We start from the raw sequence: 20,150 nt of genomic DNA, 5'->3' as shown, positions 1-20,150 counted from the left end.
AGGGCCTTGTGGAAAGACCCAAAGTCAGGGAGTCCAGGGTCCAGTCCCTCCTCTGTCATCTACTGGGTTATATGATCTTGGACTTCTCACCTCTCCAACTTCCTTGTCCTAAGCCTTAGAACAGATAAAGTGGAGGTGTTTAAGATAGCTCTCCAAGCACACTAGGAATGCAAAGGAATTTTATTATCGACAAGCTATGATTTCTAATTCTAAGCTCAGGTTTGTACCTGGTTTGCTGACACATCAAGACCTCTATATTAGGTCTTATTGTTTTACTTTATTCAGAAATCCATTCTTTCTATTTGCCACCTTCCTGACAAATGACATCAATACCCTCACCTGGGAATGATTGCCTTTTTATTTTTTGCTTCTGATGCTAAGGTTGCTGTTGACAATATGTACTCAGGCAAGGCAGGGATTCGCTGCCTTTCACATCAGATGCCATGCACACCACTTCCGTCAGAACAATTAGTGTTCATTTCGGCTTTACTCAGGGAGACCTGCGGTGACTGATCAGTATAAATTATAGATGCATCTGTCCAGATGCACTTGTCCATTCATGCATAGATTTGAGGAAATTTTATTCTTCTCAGTTCAAAAACAGCCACTAAAAAAAAAAATCCATACTTAAAAAATAGAATTTAGCACATTGTCATCTATGTTGCTATGCCCATAGATTCACACATTCTCTCTGTGATTTGAGGCATTTGAACTTGATTTGGGGCATTTCTGGGTTGTTATTCACCTCCCCCCCCACACACACACACACACATACACTCCCTGTAAAATCTGCTGTCTTTATAAAACATCAGGAAATGATGGATATTTAACCTGGAATAATACAATATGATTCCTGTGTGTGTGCTGGATTCAAGTTTATTGTCAAAGATGTATCCCTATCCCCCCCCCCTTTTTTTTAAGTTTTTATTTGAATTCCAGTTAGTTAACATAGAGTGTTACATACAATATTAGTTTTAGGTGTACAATATAGAGATTCAACACTTGCGTATATCACCTTGTGCTCGTGATGACAAGTGCACTCCTTCATCCCCATCACCTATTCCCCCGTCCGCCCCCCCCACCTCTCCCCTGGTACCCACCAGTTTGTTCTTTACAATTAAGAGTCTGTTTCTTGCTCAAAGGTACATCCTTTACCCTGCCTGCTTAAGACCATCAATGAATTTAAAGCAAGGCAACATGAACTTCAAATAAACAACATGGATGAGTACTCTCCATAATCCAAATAGGCCTTTGACTATTTACTTTATTCATATTTGTTTTAATGAGCAGCTAGAGGAAATTTCAGGGCATGTTGCATAATACAACAAAAGGATCTGTACCATTTGTATAAAACACTTTGCGCGGAATGACTCTCAAACATAACTGGAAAGATCTGCATTTCATAAGTTTGTCTACTTGCTTCAGTAAAATTCTATGTGGACACACACACACAATTGGGCATTTTTCCCAAAACTAAATTAATCAGTGCTAAACAAAGCAATGAAAAGCCAGAGCCTTCAGCTGCCAAATGAGTGCCTATCCACAGTCACGAGGATGAGAACGGATTCCGTGGCTGCTTCCCTGAATCAACCTTTTCCAAGAAAGACTTCTTTTTTACCTGAGGTCTCTGCCAGACAAAGGTTCATACCGGTTTAACCCACTGGCTCTGTTTTGTTATGAGGCTCTGAAAATAATGGGAAGAGGACACACTTCATAAGAATTGCTTTTAGGGAACCCCACTTAATGCTCCAAGGGGTCACAATCAAACCCCAGGGGCACCAGGTAGGTTTGCTGTGGGTCTAGCAACTCCCTGAGAAAGAAATAAGAAACCAAAGTCTCCCACGCCTGCAAGTGGCAGCCTTCCTCCCTAAGACACTCAGTTACTATAAAGTAACTTTGAAGACAACAGAAAGGTGCCTTCACATAAAACCTGCTCTTTTGTTTGTTTTTCTTTTCCACATAAGAAGAAAAACACCCAGGAACCTTCATAGCCCTACATTCCAATTTCCTTCACCGCTGCATTTCCTCTCTCTCTCTTTTTTTTCCTCTTGAAAAATCTTGTTGCCTTTTCTCTAATCCTAGAGAGCAAAGACAAGAGGTAGGCCTGGAGGGCCTGCACACAGCATTGATACCGCAGAGGTCTTATAAATCAGCGAAAAATCAATACATTCTATATGGTAGCTTCTCCTTTGCAACCAGATCGCCAGGGGACAGAACTAATGCTTTTTCTTCACCACTATCCCATTTTTCTGTCATAAAAAAAAAAAAAAAAAAAAATCTGCTTGGGAACGAATGGGCAATCAAAGTTGCTGAGTAAGTATTTCAACTACCTAATTTTATTACTTTACAATTGACATACTTTCCCTCTGGAAATGTTTGCAATTAATTAATTAGCAGTAATCTTCCCCAAGGGACTAATTCAATGAATTCTCTCCAATTCTTACTTTAAAAAAAAAAAAAAAAAGAAAGAAAGAAAGCTTAGATATACCCAAGCTGCAAATGTGTGGAGAGCTCCAAAGTGCATTTCGAAAAATCAAGGGATCTATCTATTACGGGGACTTTTTTTATCACTAAATCAATCCAGCGATAACTGTAATTCTTTTTCTAACTGGGAGTTTCCCCCGGTTGAACGCAAGGTTTCTCCAAGGTAACGATACTCAGCAGCAGCAGCCAGGAAGCCTCCCTGGGTCCCTCAGTATTTAGAATGAAGGCTGTCCTCGTATCAATAATCGTGTGCGGTTTGCGGCGTCTGTAGGGCCTGGCTCCTTCTGCACAGTGTGTACTGGGGGTGGGGGGGTGCGGGGGGGTGCGGGGGAGGAACCACTGTGCTCCCTTCCAAGGGGCAGCCGGCTCCGGGCCTACGGTTCCCTCTGCGAGGTTCCAGGGGGAAACTCGGCGGCCAGGGATGGGGCCAGGGCCCTAGACCGTGCCTCGTTGCTGGGCTTCCTCCTCGCCTCGCAAGAACGCAGGGCGGAGATCCGGGCCTGACTTCTGGGCCCCGCGCTCTGCGTTCACACTAGAAAAGGCGACTGGGCCCTTGGGCCAAGGGTTCCTCCGGGAAGGTGCAGCGAGGGCCTGGGAGTGCGTTTTGTGAACTGTACAGGGCCCTGACCCTGTGCGTGAGAGGCCAGACCTTCGGAGGTTTCTGGCCGTCGTTCCACGCGGATACCGACAGCATCCCCCGCAGACCTCCCCCTGCTAGACTGGACGCCCCCCTCCGGCCCCACGTCGCGGCCCGGCGGCCCTCGATGGGCAGGCTCGGGCCTGGGGACTGAGCCTTCGGGTGCGCGGACTGTGCCGCGCGCACACTAGCCCCCTCCCGGCACACGCGAGCCCCCCGCGCGCCAGCGCCCCTGGGCGGACCCCGGGGACCGAGGGGGGCGGTCAGATGGCCGGGCCCAGCCCGGCGGCGTCGCGGCGGAGCGCGGGGCACGCGCCGCCGTCCCGGCGCGCTGAACCGCGGCTCGCCAGCGCCACCCCCAGCGGAGCGCGGCGGCTGCAGCTCGTGCCGGCGCCTCGCCGTGGCTCCCCCGCTCCCGCGTGGACGCGGCGGCCGGGGCGCGGGGGGCAGCCACGCCTCGCCTCGGGAGGACATGCCGAGGGGCGTCCCCCGCCGCCTGCCGAGGGCCGGGCCAGACCGAGCGCGCTGCCCGGCGGGTTCCGAGGGGAGCTGAACCTTGGCCTCGAGGGGGCGCTACCCGGCCCGTCCCAGCGCCCGAAGGCGGCGGAGACGCCCCGGGGTCGAGACCCTGGCCGAGGCCGGGGCGCGGGCAGCCTGGATCTAGCCAGAGTCCTGGGGACGCGGGGGCGGAGGGCCAGATTCCGGGGGACAAAGACGGGCGGGCCAGGGGACCCTCCGACGCTGGCCAGCCGCGGCCCCAACGAGCGCGGGGCCTGTGGCGGGAACAAACTTTCCGGCGGCGGAGGGGCGGGGGAGCCGGGCCGCAGGCTTGTCCCTCGAGCCGCCGCGCTCCTCCACCTGCCAGTGTTCAGCCTCCGCCCAGCCTGCGCCCACCCCGGCTCCCTCCCCTCCCCCGCGCCCGTTCGCTCCGACTCCTCATCTCGCTCCTCTCCCCTCCTCCTTCTCCCTCTTGCCTTTCTCCCCCACTTTTCTCCTCTTTTTCCTCCCATCTCTCCTTTTGTATTCTCCCCCCCCCCCCCCCCCGCGGCCCTGCTCGCTTCTCTCCTCCTCCGGGCCGCAGGGGAGGAGGTAAACGAGCTGCGCCCGGGGCCTGCGCGGCGCAGAGGAAGGCGTTTCTCCTACTTCTCCCGGGTAATTTGGAGAGGTTGTATGTGCGCGCGCGCGCGTGAGCTTAAGGCGAAAAGGGGTAGGATCCGGCGCCCAGCAGAGAGGGTCGGGGTCTTTGACGTTCCTCGCCAGCTGCATAAACCTCCCGGAACAAGTCTGAGTGTGGGTGAGAGTGCGCGCGCGCGCACGGGCTGGCTGCGCTTGGCACGCCTGGTGGCCCGGGGCCCCGGGGCCCGGGGGCCCGCCTGGCGGCCCGGGATTACCGTGACGTCACATCGAGCCTCTGGCCACCTTGGGCTGGGACACCTCGGGAGCCGCACAGCCCCGCGCCGCGCCGCACCTTGCCTCGCCACCGCGCGACTTTGGGAACCCGCGTCCTCTCCCTTTCCTTGCCCATCCATGGGCCCTTCTGTCTTCCGGACCACGCGGGCCGGAGGGGCGCCTTCTGGAGCGCAGGGCTCGGCAGCGGGACTGCCCCCGGCTCTGCCTCCAGCCGCGCCAAGCGGGCGGAGGACCCCGCGCGGGGCACCCGCAGCGGCGTGAGGAACCGAGGCGGCGCTCGGCCGGGGGCGCAGAACCGCGGGGCTGAGGCGGGAACTCGCAGGAGGAGGAGGAGGCGGTCCAGGGACAGCCACCATGTCCTTCCCGCACTTTGGACACCCGTACGGCAGCGCTTCCCAGGTAAGAAGTGCCTCCGGGGGGTGGGGGAAGAGCCGCCCGGGCGGGGGTGCCCAGGGCACGCGCCCGCGGCTCAGCGCCCTCCTTTCGCACGAGTCTCTGGGGAAGCCAGACCGAGCAGGTACGATGGACCACAGACCCCTCCGACACCCCCAAACCGCTGCCGAGAACATTCCACTCCCCCAGGGCAAGCTGGAAAATCCTGAGACCCGAAACTTGGGCACCGACCGAGCGCTCGGCGAGATGGGTGGGATCTCAAGATCTTCCAAACAGGCCGCCTTATTGTACAAATATCCGAGGTGACCCCGAGAGTCCGCCTCACCGTTTTCCAGTTGTTTGCATGTGGACTTCCGCTCTTATCCTCTCTCCCTTCTTTGAGTGGGTCCAAGCTCTCTGCTTCCGGTACCTTCGATTTTTTTTTTTTTCCAGATTAGGGTGGGTGGTCTGGTTGTGCAGTGACAAAGGTTTCCTGGGGGAAATTCTGGGGGCACCCACCACGATCTCCAGTTTCTGCCCAGACTGTGGGGTCTGGTTCCAGTTTGACCTCTGAGCCCGCCTTGTGATCTGGGACAAGTCTCCCTGGTCCTCATTCCCCATCTATAAAATGGGAGCAGGAGTGAGACGTGATGGTGGTCTCTGTGGCTAACTTCTAGTTCTGCCTTTGTAGGATCCTGTGATGGGAGGGCGGGAGGAGGGGTCGGCGGCAAAACGGGGAGTTGGGCTCCTGTAATTCGCTTCTCAGAACGTTCCCGTCGCCTGCACCCCTGGGACTCTGGAGCCTTAGCAGCGTTTTAGGAGTGTCTGTAAGGGCAGTTTGGATAAATTGCGTCTTCAGATAATTCCCACCCCGGCCGAATGCTCCGCACACGGTGGCATTTAGTTAATGTGGAATAAGGGAGTGATCGGCCGCGCACCTCTCTCGCCCCCCACAGTTTCTGGTGTCGGCAAGTTCCAGCGCCACTTGCTGCGAATCCGCCCCGCGCTCCGTCCCAGATGTGGCCCCAGGCTCCACCCCGGCGGCGGCTCTCTGCTGTGCATCCTACGAGAGCCGGCTGCTGGGCAGTGCGCGGCCCGAGCTGGGCGCCGCCTTGGGCATCTATGGAGCCCCCTACGCCGCGGCAGCTGCCCAGAGCTACCCAGGCTACCTGCCCTACAGCCCAGAGCCCCCCGCGCTGTACGGGGCGCTGGTGAGTACACCGGAGGGGGCCTGGGTGTGGGAGCCAGAACCCATCTGGCCTGGGGGCAAGAACGCAGCAGCGGTGACATCTACTCTGACATCTCCAGGGAAGACCTAGGAAGGAAGAAAAACTCTCAGGAAAGGAAATGGGTAGGACTGTGTATAGTGGGGAAGGGGGAGCACATCCTATGGCATTTTACACTTTGCAGATCTCCATTCTGATTAGAAAACATTTGGGCTTCTATTAATTCTGTGAGGTAGGCAAGTCTCCGTTTACAGCTGAGGACATTGAGATGCAGAGGGGTTCAAATCCCTTGTCCAAAGTCACAGAGATCCAAAGGGTCAGGGAATAGCTCTGCAAGGAGAGTAAGGCAGTGAAGTTCCCCAGCAGGTGGGGATGGGGTTTGGGAGGAGTCACAGGTAGTAAGGGCACTGGTAAGAGCTAATACTTAATTACTGTTTACACCAATAAGTCTGCCAGCTGGTCTTCTTCAGTACCCTATAGGTACTACTGTTATTCCCAGCTACCAAAGGGAAACCGAGCCATAGAGCAGTTAAACAACTGTGCCCAAAATCACATAGCCAGTGGGAGTGGTGGTACTGGGATCTGAAGGAGACTTTTATTCCAGGGTTCACACCCTTAGCTGTGATACCTCCCAGCATCTTCCCCAAATGCAGTCTTGAATTCTCTCTTCCCACCCCACCCCCACCAGAATCCACAGTATGAGTTTAAAGAGGCTGCTGGGAACTTTACACCTGGCCTGGCGCAACCAGGAGCCTATTATCCCTACGAGCCGACTCTGGGGCAGTACCAGTATGATCGGTAAGGCACAGGGTGCACTGGTAGCTGGCATTCCAAGTCCTCTCCCCTCCCCTGCCTTAGGAACCATCTGGGAAGAGCCTGGGAAGGGGGAAGGGCATGAGGAGGGAGGAGCGCTGAACCTCATTTCCAGGCCTCAGACCATCTCCTGCCTGCAGCCCCAGGTTCTCAGACCCAGAACTGTGAGCCAGGTTCTCCCCCCAGGTATGGAGCAGTGGAGTTGAGTGGCACTGGCCGCCGGAAAAATGCCACCCGGGAGACCACCAGCACCCTCAAGGCCTGGCTGAATGAGCACCGCAAGAACCCCTACCCCACCAAGGGCGAGAAGATCATGCTGGCCATCATCACCAAGATGACCCTCACCCAGGTGTCCACCTGGTTCGCCAACGCGCGCCGGCGCCTCAAGAAGGAGAACAAGATGACTTGGGCGCCCAAGAACAAAGGTGGAGAGGAGAGGAAGGCTGAGAGTGGAGCAGAGGAGCCCCTGGGCTGTCTGAATGGTGACACCAAAGGTATCAGAAATGCTCATCACCCCACCTTGGGGATTTTCCAGCCATCTATTGGGTTGCACTTTTGCAGCTGCCTTGTGGAACAGCTAACTAAAGTGGCACTCCCTTACTTACCCTTGCACTTGTACCCCACCCTCTCCCCTCCTCTCTCCCCCTCCTTCTTCCCTCCCCAAATGGGCAGTCATCTGGGCCTTGGCCTGCACAGTTCCCTCTGCCTGTAATTCCCTACATAACTGACATCTTGACTTCTAAGGTGTGGGCTGGAAAAAGTCTTTTCTGGCCACCCAAGCTAACTTAGCTCCCGCCTGTTGTATTTCGTTTGCCATACTTACCACTATGAGAAGGTACTTGGGATCTGTCTACCTCTTAAACAGCAGCTCCACAGGAAAGTGTCTATCTCGCTGCTGAATTCTCTAAATTCTTAATGCCTAAATGCCTAATGATGTCTGGCACATCGATGGCACTCAGTAAATATTTGCTGAATTAAATAATACACACCCGCTACCTATGGATGTCAAAGTGGGGTGGGGGGTTTGGGAAATGCCCCCTTGGGTGTCGGTTTGCTTTGCAGTGGAGAAAGTGAGATCCAGGTCTTGGGCGATGAAAAGGTGGTGGTTTCTTTCCACCAGAAAGGAGGAGACTTCTAAGGAGTGGGGGCAGGGCTGGGACCTAAATTCTGTCCCTGGGGCAGCCTGCGGGGGCCCTGGGACAACTGGAAGAGAAGGTTTCGGCCAGCCTGGCGAATAACTCCAAGAATGCCCTAAGTGCTGAGCCATCTTGCTAAAAGCTTCTCAGGGATAGGCACTCCGGCGGATTTCCCTTGGGGCCTGGGGCTTTTCTCACCCGCTCCTGATTTCCTCATTTCCTGCAGATGTTACTGCAAGCCAGGAGGCTCCAGGGCTCCGGCTGAGTGACCTGGAAGACCTGGAGGAAGAAGAGGAGGAGGAGGCCGACGAAGAGGAGGCAGTGGCCACAGCTGCGGACAGGCTGGCCGAGCTCCACAAAGACTCGCAGTCGCTGCGGGCGCCGTGCGCGGCCGCTCGGGAGGCCCGGCTGCAGCGCGGGGAGTGCGGCCTGGCGGCGCGCACCTTTTCTTTCCGTGAGCCCCCCGGGTCCGGAGAAGCTGACTTCCTGCGGGCCGAGCCGGGGGGCCCCACGATGACCATGCACTACCCCTGCAGCGAGAAACCGCGCATCTGGTCTCTGGCGCACACCGCGGCCCCCGGCGCGGTCGAAGGTGCGACCCCGGCCCCTCCCAGGCCACGAAGTCCTGATTGCCGTCTGATTCCAGGACAGCCCCCGGGTGCGGGCGGCCGACCCGCGGTCCCCAGAGACTCCGGGTTGGAAGCGTCTTCCCGCGTAGCCAAAGCCTTTGGAAACCGCCCGTTTGCCCCGCCGGGGCTGCCGATGAACTGTGCGCCGTGCCCGCGGCGGAGGGAGCCTGCAGTGCACTGCCAGTACCCGTCTGGAGCAGAAGGTAGTGGGTCCCAGGCGGCGCCGGCGGTGTCTGTCCCCAAGACACCTGTTCACTGTGCCACCCAGCCAGCGCACGGCGTCTCAGCCTCTCGGGCATGCCCCGTTCAGACCCGGAGCGGGATTGTCCCACAGCATCCCACCAAACGGCAGCTTAGAAACAAAAGTCCTAGTCTCCCCTCCTTTCAAAACCAAATGATAGTCATAAGCTCAGGGTGAGGCAGTAACTTATCTAGGATCACTCAGAAAGTCATGGAAAAGATGGACAACCAGCTCTCTGCACTGGTGCCCTGTGTTCTACCAAATGGGCCAGGTGGGCACCACCTATGATCTTCTGGCACAGACACCCTTGTCGCCTGCCTGCCTTTCGGAGGAGGCCAGCTGGCCCCCGCATGCTTGTACCAAGAGTTTGCTAGGGCTGGGTAGGAACCAGGGCTTTCCAAGGAATCTGAGGGGACGGGCCAGATACATTCAATTGGTTTAAGGCCAGTGCTCAAGTCCAGCTGGCAGCCCTGCCTGCGGCCCACTAAAACCCCTGGGGAATGTCGCCCAGGCTTGGTGCTGTCCCTGGAGAGCACTCACCCCACAGACTTCACCCCCAGCAGGCTGTGACTGCCAATCAGCTGTGCCTGGTGGAAGGGAATTGTCCCACAAAGGGACGTCCCCCAAGCATCAGGCAGCCTCCAGCAATTACTGTCAGATTCTACTCTTTGTAGTAATTTCTCTCAGGATTAGCTACTGGCTGAGAAAATTGGGTTACACTGTTATTTGAATTTACACATAACGGGGTCCGAAAGTTGCTTCTGGCAAGCAAATCGCTTCTAGACCTTGGATTGCCTTTGGATAAGCCGCCCTCAACCTCCGATTTCCTAGAAATCGCCACCAAGTGGCCCTTCGGGTTTTAATCAACCTTTCCTCTCTCAGCAGGTTAGCGCAATGGCTGCGATTTGCAGAAGAATCTTGGAAATAAGCCCTACTTTTCGAACTCACCTCCATGCTCTGAAGCTGGGAGACCTTGCCAGGAACTGGGGACTCTCACTTCATCTAAGAGACAAACACACAGATACCCTTATACAGGCTCTTCTTGCACGCAGAGCTGGGAGTGGCAGGCGGACGTGGGCTCCTCAGACCCTCTGGAGGAGGTGGCGGCGGGGCACCTTGGGGAAGGCCATGGGGAAGGCTGGGCGAGTCTGCCCAGTGCACCCACTGGGTACACCAAGTCTCCCTCCCTCCTCTTGATACAGGGTCTGCAGCATCTCCTTCCCCTGCTCACCCCCACCCCGCCCCCTTTCACTGTGTAACTTCAACGCTGACCCAGCCCCTCAGGACCACCTTCGTCCCCATTCCTTGTGTCCTCAAAAATAATCAAACCGAACCCCACCTGTGTGGTGTGTCTGTGCCCGGGGCGCTCGGAGAGGCTGGGGTGGAGGGGAAGCTGGGATGCAAACAGGGATTCCGGGGACAGGGCGGTGTAAGCTGCAAAACCTCAGGCCCTTTCACAGCAGGGAGCCCAACTGGCCAGGTTTCGGCCAAGGTCTCCGCGCATAATGCAACTCCTGGAGCCGGTGCCGCCTGGCGGATTCTGTGCAGTGGAGGAGAGGGGCGCAAACGGTGAGGCTGGAGGTGGAGGAGCAGCGGAGGTTTTTGGACGCTGCATTTGTTTCCGAGCTACTACTTGGGTTTTAGTTTACTGGGAGAGGGGCGATGGGGATCATCTTGACCATCCCTTGGCATCCAGCCGGGATCCCCGCGCACTTCCCCTTGGACAAAATGGCAAAGCGTGGCAGCTTGCTGGGTCCCTAAGAGGCAAGTGGGGGCATTCTTTCCATTTAATCCAGTGTCAGCAATCACTTCCGGTACAGGCCAACCAATGGGAGCTGAAGGGCGGGGAAGGGGACTTGGCGCCCCCGCAACGAGCAGCGTCTGGAGCAGGGCTGGGGGAGAGGGGATGGAGAGCAGCCTGCGCCTGGCCTGAGTTCGCGCCCCCGGGCTGCTGGCCTCGGCTTGAGCCAGAGAGCAACCTGGCCGCTGCTTGTGGGGAGAGAGGGAGGTGAACCCAAGCTGGGGCTCTAGAGGGGAGCTGTGGAGAGCTGATGCGGGTGGCAAGGCCGAAGAACAGCCAGGATGTGCACCCACAGACCGGATCCCTGGGGACCTGCGTCTCCACCGCTGGGCTCCAGCTCGGGCTGCCCAGACCGGGTGACGGCTGGCACTGATGTTGGGGGCAGCAAGGGCCCTGTTCTCACCTCCTCGTGGGAGATTGTAAGACCCCTTGGAGGCTGCAGAGAAAGAGTAGTTGGAAAGACTGCCGGGGAACGAGGGGCCGGCCACCTCCCGTCTCCACCCAGTCTTCTTTTTTATAGAATGACGGGGTCAGAAGGGGCTTTAGAGATCACGAATTACAAAATAGAAACCTCTTCCTCTGATGAGGAAACTGAGGCCAACCTGAAGGGCAGAAGACTGATTCAGGGTCACAAAGGATCCACAGAGGAGAGGGACCCCAGCTCTCCACTCGGGGTCCAGAGCTCCTTTCCCTCGCTTCCCCTGGGTGATGCCTTCCCTGCTTTAGGTTTTCTTCTAGGCAACAGCTGCTCCTACCCCCAGCTCCCCGGGGACCTCCAGTCGCCCACACTGACCCGAGGCTTAGGGTCCGGGAAATTAAACTGCGAAAAGATAAACATTATTTCCAGTCGGCTTTGCAGGATTAACGCTTGTAATAAAGAGCATTAGCTGGAGGTTTCTTTCTAGGCGCTCTCGACCCCACCCCCTCCTGGGGGACCAGGTAGACCCCTCCAGAGGCGGCAGAGTCCACAGAGGCACCTTCAGTGGGCCTCAGGCTAGGAGGGGGGCTCCAGCTACCCATTTGGTGGAAGGGAGAGGGACCCTTAGCACCACACTGAGTCTGCACCTGGAGTCCACCCTGAAAACCAGAGAGCAATGATGCACCCAAGCCCCAGGTCACGTGGCTGATCCAGAGAGCGCAAGCTGCCCCTGGGGGAGACCAGAGTTCTGACCTACACTCTGCCTCCTGCGGTCCAGCCTTTTATAGAACAGTGAATCCCTGGAGAGGAGGCTCACCTGGATCTGCCTCCCCTCCCACCCAGGATCTCAGGAAGTTGTCTCCCCAGCCCCTGTCTATGAGACCTAGCTGCTCCTCACCTCTCCCAACCCAGAGCAGGAGCCTGCAGCCCAGGGTTGTCCCAGAACTAGCCCTAGATCTTGGCTGGATATGGTATAGAAAGGGTAGAAAAGAGTGGCTGGAATCCCAGGAAAGAGCTGGAGTGTCTCAGTGCCATGACTGCTTTGCTGTAGCTGTGGACAAGCCCCCCTTCCCCTATCAGGTCCCCCAGCTGTAATATACAGGCATCCCTCTAGCTCTCTATCCTGGTGCAGTGTCTGTGCCAGCACTGGTGGTGAGCACCCAGGAGTAAGGGTGAAGGCCTGAGAAAGGTACATCTGAGCCTGCGATTATCCGAGCCTTGGGCCCCCGGCAATCTGTTCCCACCATCTCTGCCCCCACTGACAGCCTCCTGCAAATCTCCCAATATAATCTCCCAGAATCATATTTTGAATACTGTTTTGATTAAACACCAGAGCAGGGGGAGGGAGGACACAACCCCCCTCTCCCCAGCTGAGCCCGCTGGTGCCCACAGGCAGCTGGCATGTGAGCTCTGCGAAGGGGAATCGGGAAACAAAGGAAGATGACATTCCCAGGTTGGACAGTCTCTAGGAGCTGGACCTTCAAACTTCCTTGATGGTGACAGTGCCCCGTCCCTCGGCTGGGGAGCACCGCACTAGGAGGCTAGGTTGAGAGGAGAGGCTGGACCAAGGGAATGTTCTTCCTTTACTGATCCCTCTCCACTGGGAGTCACTACATGGCCACCGGACTCACTCCATAATCTCAATGATCACTTCTGGCTCTAAGATCCTATGACCTTGCTAATGATAATAAGAGCATCTGGAGCCCTTACCATTTGTCAGACTCAATGCCATGTCCTTTACACGCTCTGACTCATTTATATGTCACAACAGTGCTAGCACGCATTATATTGTACTTCCTAGTATGCCCATCCCATGAATGAGGAAAGAAGCTCAGAGAAATGAAGTAACTCGACATTAGTTATTTAGCTAATGAAGTAAAGTCAAACTCTGAATACTACTTATTCTTAATGGCTAAGTTCTGCTGCTAATGCATTCTATTATATTTTTATTACTTTATTTTTTTTAAAGTAGGCTCCACGCCCAGTATGGGGCTCGAACTCACAACCCTGAGATCAAGAGTTGCATGCTTTCCTGTCTGAGCCAGCCAGGGGCCCCCGCATTCTATTATTTCAAGATTCTTTATTCCATTATGAAAGAGAGCCTATGTTTTTGCGACTCCAAATGTCTGTGAGTCTGTGATCTCATGCCCCTGGAACTCCAGGCTGACCTCCATCCTTCTCAGGAAGGTCTGGTGGGAAAGGACCCCTGGTGCCTCCTGGGCACACTCCCATATCCTGGCTGAGAACATCCTTCACCTTTCCCCCTGCCCATATTTCCCTGGGACACTCCAGATCAGTGTTCGGCAAAGTGTAGGCCATGGATCTCCAGGAGGAGAATCAGCACAAAGTTGAAGAATCACACAGGGAGATCTGCCTTTGTAACAAGCACCCTATGTGGTTTGATGGGCTTCTCATCTAAGTAGCTAAGCCTTAAACTCAGCATGAGGGCTTAGGGTACCTGCTGCTGGCCCAAGAGTAAGTCACATCCCAATAGCAAGTGTAAACATTTCCTCCGGATTTAATCTGGATTCACATTCAATCTCCTCATCCGGTTCAGTTCCCCCTACACCCCCTTTCCCCACCCAGAACCATCCCAAAGCTCAAGGCTTGTAGTGATTGGAGGGGGAAGAGGCCATTTAAGAAAATAAGTCGCCTCTGCCAGTTGTCTGAAGACACTAGGATTTCAGGGTGGAAGCATTTTAGGAGTCACTTGTACCTTAGTGAGTAAGAGAATTCTGTCCCCAAACATGAACATGTAATCAAGAATCCCTACACAGTTGGAAAAAGCCAATACCAAGAAGGAAAGACTGTATTTTAAGCAAATAAAAGAACCTATGGAGGGGCGTAAGCCTCTTGCCGTTTTCTGACATAGCCACTTATTTGCAGCCTTGGCATTAGAAAGTTCTTCCTTTTTTGAGCCAATTTCTTTCCCCGCATAACCCCTGAAATATGTCTCCTAAACCAGTGAGGCCTGCTCTTCTCCATGACATTCTTTCTCCTACCTCCTATGTCTCTTCTTCCCTTCTCCGCATCTGTAGATATTCTCCAGTTATATGGCAGAGGACTCCACTATCAGTGTGATTTTCTTCACCGAGTGTTAAGTTGGAGATGAGAAACAATGACTTGAGTCCTTGGGCAAGTGACCAAAAGTCTCTGAGACTCAGCTTTCTCCTGATAAGTTGGGGTCATCGTAAAACATATGGCTCCTTCACAATTCCTCTTAGTTCTCTCACTTAGTTGCTGTAGGAACAAAGATTTAGAACAGTGTTACTTGAATTTTGGTTGGTGGCAAACCAACTCCCTGATTTCTGCCAACAGCTGGAGAGGTGTTAAAGCCAAGCTAGCGCCATGCTGGAAAAATTTCAGTGTTTCCTCCTGCATTTCTCCTTTACTCCCTCACCACCTTCACAGTCTTCACTTCTGACACTTCTGGTCACCAATTTTGTGTGAGGCTTCTCCACACCAAGCAATAATCTGTGACACCAGCTGGGTGTCCTACTGTTTAACTCAATTCTGACACTGTCTACCTAGAGATAGTGCCAGGTGCTGCAGGTTAAGAGCTCAGTCCCTCAAGACTGCTCTCATTTCAGATGCCAGTCACAAGCAGTGGGGCCCCGAGTTCCCCACAATATCTGACAACTGAGGTCAACTGACAACTGACATCAACTGACATCTGACAACTACAGGTCAGAGGTTCCTACAAACCCATTCTCAGGTTTAGTTGATCTGCTAGACCAGTTCATAGAACTCATGGAAACACTTATGTTTACCAGTTTATTAAAGGATGTAACAAAGAAGACAGATGAACAGCCAGATGAAGAGGTAATGAAGAGGTAAGAGGTTCAGAGCAAAGGAGCTTCTGTCCCCTTGGAGGAAAGGTGTGTCACCCTGCCTATATCTAGATGTGTCCACCTGCCTGGAAGCTCTCCAAACCCCATACTTTGGAGATGTTTATGGAAGCTTCATCACATAGGCATGATAGATAATTAACTCCATTTTTAACCTGTCTCTGGTCTCTGGAGATTGGAAGGTGTGGCTGAAAATCCCAAGCTTCTAATTATGACCAGTCCTCATCCAGGAGCCCACCAGGAATCACCTCATTAGAATAAAAGACACTCCTACCACCCAGGAAATTCCAAGGGATTTAGGAACTCTGTATCAGGAACTGAGGTCAAAGGCCAAATATTAGAACAAAAGGTATTCCTAGTGTTCTTATCACTAAAGAAATTATGTGGGTTTTAAGAGCTCTGTGCCAGGAACCAGGGGCAGAGATAGATAGATAGATGATAGATAGATAGATGATAGATAGATAGATAGATAGATAGATAGATAGATAGATAGATATGATTGATAGATAGATAGTAGAAAGATAACCTATTATCCTATATATGTATTATCTGTTATCTTTGTGTAATCAGAGGATTGAAAGACAGTTGAAAAGTGGGTAGTAGTTTGGGTCATTCTGAGATCCAGCATTAGTTAATGCTGTGACCAGCGTTGCTGATACGCTGGTGGTACACGTTCTACTCTTTGGTAAACTAATCTGTATTAGTGTAAAGGGTGACTATTAGGAGATCATCAGAGACTGGTGACTTCCCTCATTGCCTGGGACTGTCTCCAAATTCCAATTTAGCTTTTTTAAAGTCTTAGAGAACCTGTCCCAGAACAATGATGCCAACAATGATAATGGTGGTGAGTCTAGAGCAATAGTTCTCAAACTTTGTGGTTTATAAAATAAGTCAGAGAGGTCTTTTGTTTTGTTTAAATTTTTCATATCCATACCTGGGCTATCCCAGGCCAATAAAATCCAAAACAACAACAGTCATTGATTTTGTTGATGGATCTGCTTCTTGGGCAGTGTTCAGTGAGAATGGTTTGTTGCGGATCCATGTGGTATTAGAAGAGGCAGCTCGACTGGAGCTCAAGTAGCCACTTCCAAAGAGGATCTGGGGCTTTACCACCTGCGGAGATTTCTACCGTCTCTAAGGGCTGCTTGAGGTGCCTCATATCATGGCAGCTAGGCTCCAGGAGCAAGTATTCCAGGAGGTCTGGGTGGAAGTCACCAGGTCTCTTATGACGTATTTTCAGAAGTCCCAGAGGTTACTTCCACTGTGTTTTGAAGGTTAAACAAGTCACTAAAGCTTGCCCAGAGTCAAGAGGAGAGGAAATTAATTCTAACACTCAACAGAAAGAGTAGCAAAGAATGTATCACCATCTTTACTGGAATTGGAATCCTCAGCAAAGGTACAGTTTTAAATGCATTTCCAGACTTTTCTCTCCCACTCAACATGAGGACTTGGGGCTCTATCTTAGTCATCATGGGCTGCCATAACAAAATACGATAAACCAGATTCCCTAAATAACAGACATTAATTTTCCACAGTTCTGGAGGCTGGAAAGTCCAAGATCAAGGTCTGATTGATTCAGTTCTAGTGAGGGCTCTCTTGCTGGCATGCAGATAGCTCTGTTTTCTCACTAGTGGAGATAGACCGTGTGTGATGTATCTGTCTCTTCTTATAAGGGCACTAGCCCTATTGGATTGGGGCCCTATCCTTATGATCTCACTTAACCCCAATATCTCCTCGCAGGCTCTGTTTCCAAATACAGTCCCATTGGGGCTGAGAATGTCATTATATGAATTCTGGAGGGAATAAATATTTGGTCCATAACAGACTCTAAGACAGAAACCAAGATGGAGAAGCCACTTAGGGAGCAAGTGACTGGGAAGAGGCTGCTGACTCTATGGCCAACAGCCTGGGCTGTCCCTTAGCCACAGAAGCTCTGGCTGAGGCAGGCATCCTGCCACCCACCCATAATCGCCCATCAGTGTCTTGGCCTGGCAATCAGTGTCTGTAGCCTTGATGGCGAAGAAGAAGACAATGCCATATATATTCAAAGCCCTGTTACCTGCCTGACCATATAATTGCATAACAACTCTTCCCTCCATAAATGAAAACTAAGTCTAAAGTAAGCCAAGTCCCTTGTTCAAGGTCGGACATCTAGGAAGTGGTAAAATTGTGTTCAAATCTAGGTCTGTGTGACCTCAAAGCCAATGCTGTCCCCTAAGTGAAGGCAGAGAGAGGCTGAGAACATCTCCTCTAAGATCAAACTGTATCAGCAACATGGTAAGAGCACAGCCTCTACAACCAGACGACCTGGGTTCGAATCCCAACTCTGCCATTTACTAGCTCTGTAAGCGTGGGCAAGTGGCATAACCTGCCTGGATCTCGGGTCCCCCAATTGTAAAATGGGAGTGAGGATAGTGACTGCCCACAGACAGTGATGAGGATTAAGTAGTTGCCATGTAAGCATCAGACTTGTGTGGGGTTCCTGGGAAGCATTACCTCAAGTGCTGGCTGCAACCTCTTCTACTGCTAAACCCCAGCCGCCCCTGCCTCCCCATGCAGCCTGGCATGGCTGCTTGTGTCCCCACCCCCAGTAGCACCATTTGCCTCCCTCATTAGGCCACGTCCGTGTCACAGCTCACGCTTGTGACACGTCTTACCTAGAGTAAAGACATGGGGTCATTCACTCGGGTGTCCATTTAAGGAGAAACCTCACCAAGTGGATTTTATGAATTGCTCACACTTCCCCTTATCAAGATTAATGGCACCATTGCCCACGGTCAGTCCTTCTGTGGTCACAGCTAATGACTTCAACCCTCAACACGTTTCCTCTGCATTTGCTTCAGAAAATCATTCTGAACAGCAAGACTGCTTTAATAGGCACTTGGTACTAATGATGCCTTTTAAGTGCATAAAGAGAATCTCTAAGTACCAAAAGGGAGGCCCATCGACTGGTGACAACAGCTATTGACATTGACATTCGAGGCAAGGTCAGAAAGCTGCCGACCAAGGGACTGTTACTAGGCCTAACAGTGGAGGTTTTTTTTTTTTTTTTTTTTTTAGTACATTGGAAAATTTTTCATTCTGCCCTATGGCTCCTCAAACACGCTCCCTACCAGCACCAATCCCGGAGCCTGTTATGTACATTTCAGCGTTTCACAGCCTCTGCTAGTCTTCATTTTACCTGCAAGATTCAGGTCATATCCGAGCTTGTGCTGTTTTCAATTGGTAGTTTTCTTTAAATAGACTCACTTTTATATTTTTAAATAAATGCATTTGAAAGGAAACATGGTCTTACTATCCACTCTCTATTTCTACCCTTCCCTCACTGCAAAGTCACCATGACATGCTCAGCCATTCAAGAGGCAGCTTAGTGGTGTGATTAAGAATGTAGAAATAGGGATCCCTGGGTGGCGCAGCGGTTTGGCGCCTGCCTTTGGCCCAGGGCGCGATCCTGGAGACCCGGGATCGAATCCCACATCGGGCTCCCGGTGCATGGAGCCTGCTTCTCCCTCTGCCTGTGTCTCTGCCTCTCTCTCTCTCTGTAACTATCATGAATAAATAAAAAAAAAAAAAAAAAAAAGAATGTAGAAATAGGGGCACCTGGGTGGCTCAGTGGTTGAGCATCTGCCTTCAGCTCACAGCGTGATCCGGGGGTCCTGGAATCGAGTCCTGCATTGGGCTCCCGGCCTGCTTCTCCCTCTGCCTGTGTCTCTGCCTCTCTCTGTGTGTCTCTCATGAATAAATAAATAAAAATCTTGAAAAAAGAAAAAAAAGAAGAATGTGGAAAGCTGGGTTCACATTCTGCCCCACCACTTTGTATCCGGGTGGTGGCACAGAAGTGTCATAAGCTCCCCAAGGCTCAACTTCTTCATCAACAGAATGGAATAAAAACTAGCACTTAGCTCATTGGGTGATGGTGAGGACAAAGTTGGTTGATGAATGTTAAGTGTTTAGCTCAGGGGCTATCATGAGTGCTCCATAAATGTTGTCTATGACTGTATTATCTTCTTCCGCTACAGGCAATCTTCCCAGGAAGTGTCACACAGCCTCAGCTTACTGTTCTTGTCCCTGCTGGAATGACGACATGGACTGTATAGTCACTGTGAGGTCCCAATTCTCTTAGCAAAAAGCCACTCCCCAAAGATGGAATCTGGGCATGTGGAATCACTCATGACCAAAGCTTTGTTTCACTACCACACTTTTCTTCTCCTTGGGAACTGACTCCTCCCTCACCCAGGAGTGTGTTCCTTTTTATTCCCAGCTATTATCTCCACAGCAAGATCCCACCTCCTCAGGAACCTGATCTAGTGCATGGTGTCTGCCATCTTGTCTAGGCCTCCATCATTCATCTCATTATTTCACAGGACTCTGAGTTCAGTTCTGAAAAGCATGGATGCCTGCTCTCACTTTCTGCTAATTTTTTTGTTGGTGATGGTTGTTGGCATGAGGCTGGGGCAGAGCAGTGGATGAGGTTGCCCCCCAAAAAGGGAGTTCCTGAGAATGGGTTGGCACCAGGAGGGGCCTTGCAGGAGGGTGATCCATACACCCCTTGGAGAACAAGAGAGAGTGTGGGAGGGGAGCAAAGGGGAGCCTGGATTGGGGTGAGGAAATTGAATGAGGACATGAAGAACAAGCACTGAGGACATCAGCTCAGAGACTTCAGAGTGTGACGAGCAAGTTGTAGGGTGAGCCAGCTTGGGACATTTAGAAAATTAAGTCTCTTAGCACCGGACATCAGTGGACTTTCTTCATGGGCAGCATGCTGTGCTTTGAAGAGAGGGAAGAAGGGAGTCTGGTATTATTACATTCGTTACAAACTGAATTCTCAAACGTACATTCAAGCTGAAGCACAAATACTTCAGATCTGGGGTGGAAGCTGTGCCGATCTAACTGGTGGGGGGCGGGGGGGCAGCCCAGGGGCGGTGGGGAAGCTCGGCGGTATGGATCCTCGCACACTCTCCTGGCTCCTTCTCAGCTACTGCGTGGCCCCATCGCATAACTGTGACATTTGACATATGACACCCATGAGTTTCACTTGACCCCTTTGTCGGGTGCCATTAAATGGCCTGAAGTTAAAATGTTAATTATCATTAATCATTTTTTATGAAATGGCTTTGCCAAGCCATAAATTCAGC

At 52.5% G+C, this 20,150-nt stretch overlaps 1 protein-coding gene and 1 long non-coding RNA gene across 3 annotated transcripts; one reads left to right on the top strand and one right to left on the bottom strand.

Moving 5' to 3' along the window:
• Positions 1-4,783: 4,783 nt before the first annotated feature.
• On the top strand, positions 4,784-10,255 carry IRX6 (iroquois homeobox 6). 2 transcript variants are annotated; one of them, XM_038529632.1, is made up of 6 exons: positions 4,784-4,930; positions 5,860-6,114; positions 6,818-6,927; positions 7,129-7,436; positions 8,305-8,910; positions 9,834-10,255. In XM_038529632.1, exons 1-6 carry the CDS (start codon positions 4,886-4,888, stop codon positions 9,836-9,838), a joined length of 1,329 nt encoding a protein of 442 aa, XP_038385560.1. In that variant the 5' UTR covers positions 4,784-4,885; the 3' UTR covers positions 9,839-10,255. The 2 variants fall into 2 exon arrangements, with proteins under 2 accessions (XP_038385560.1, XP_038385558.1); XM_038529630.1 differs by having other exon boundaries at positions 9,831-10,255.
• Positions 10,256-13,958: 3,703 nt separating this feature from the next.
• Positions 13,959-17,593, bottom strand: LOC111092787. Its single transcript, XR_005355020.1, has 2 exons — positions 17,512-17,593; positions 13,959-14,407 (listed from the first exon to the last, which is right to left on the bottom strand). It is a non-coding gene; the product is annotated as an uncharacterized LOC111092787 (long non-coding RNA).
• Between the last annotated feature and the right edge of the window lie 2,557 nt (positions 17,594-20,150).

The sequence above is a fragment of the Canis lupus genome, chromosome 2 (assembly GCF_011100685.1).
Source record: "Canis lupus familiaris isolate Mischka breed German Shepherd chromosome 2, alternate assembly UU_Cfam_GSD_1.0, whole genome shotgun sequence".
In the NCBI taxonomy this organism is placed as follows: Eukaryota; Metazoa; Chordata; class Mammalia; order Carnivora; family Canidae; genus Canis; species Canis lupus.
The sequence above is the reverse complement of the archived record's forward strand: the minus strand, read 5'-3'. Positions and strand labels throughout refer to the sequence as shown.

Excerpts from the sequence above, each read along its gene's own strand:
- IRX6 (XM_038529630.1), top strand. The coding sequence starts at position 4,886 with ATGTCCTTCCCGCACTTTGGACACCCGTACGGCAGCGCTTCCCAG. Across the intron at positions 4,931-5,859 it reads CGTACGGCAGCGCTTCCCAG|TTTCTGGTGTCGGCAAGTTC; the intron begins GTAAGAAGTGCC and ends CGCCCCCCACAG. Across the intron at positions 6,115-6,817 it reads CCGCGCTGTACGGGGCGCTG|AATCCACAGTATGAGTTTAA; the intron begins GTGAGTACACCG and ends CACCCCCACCAG.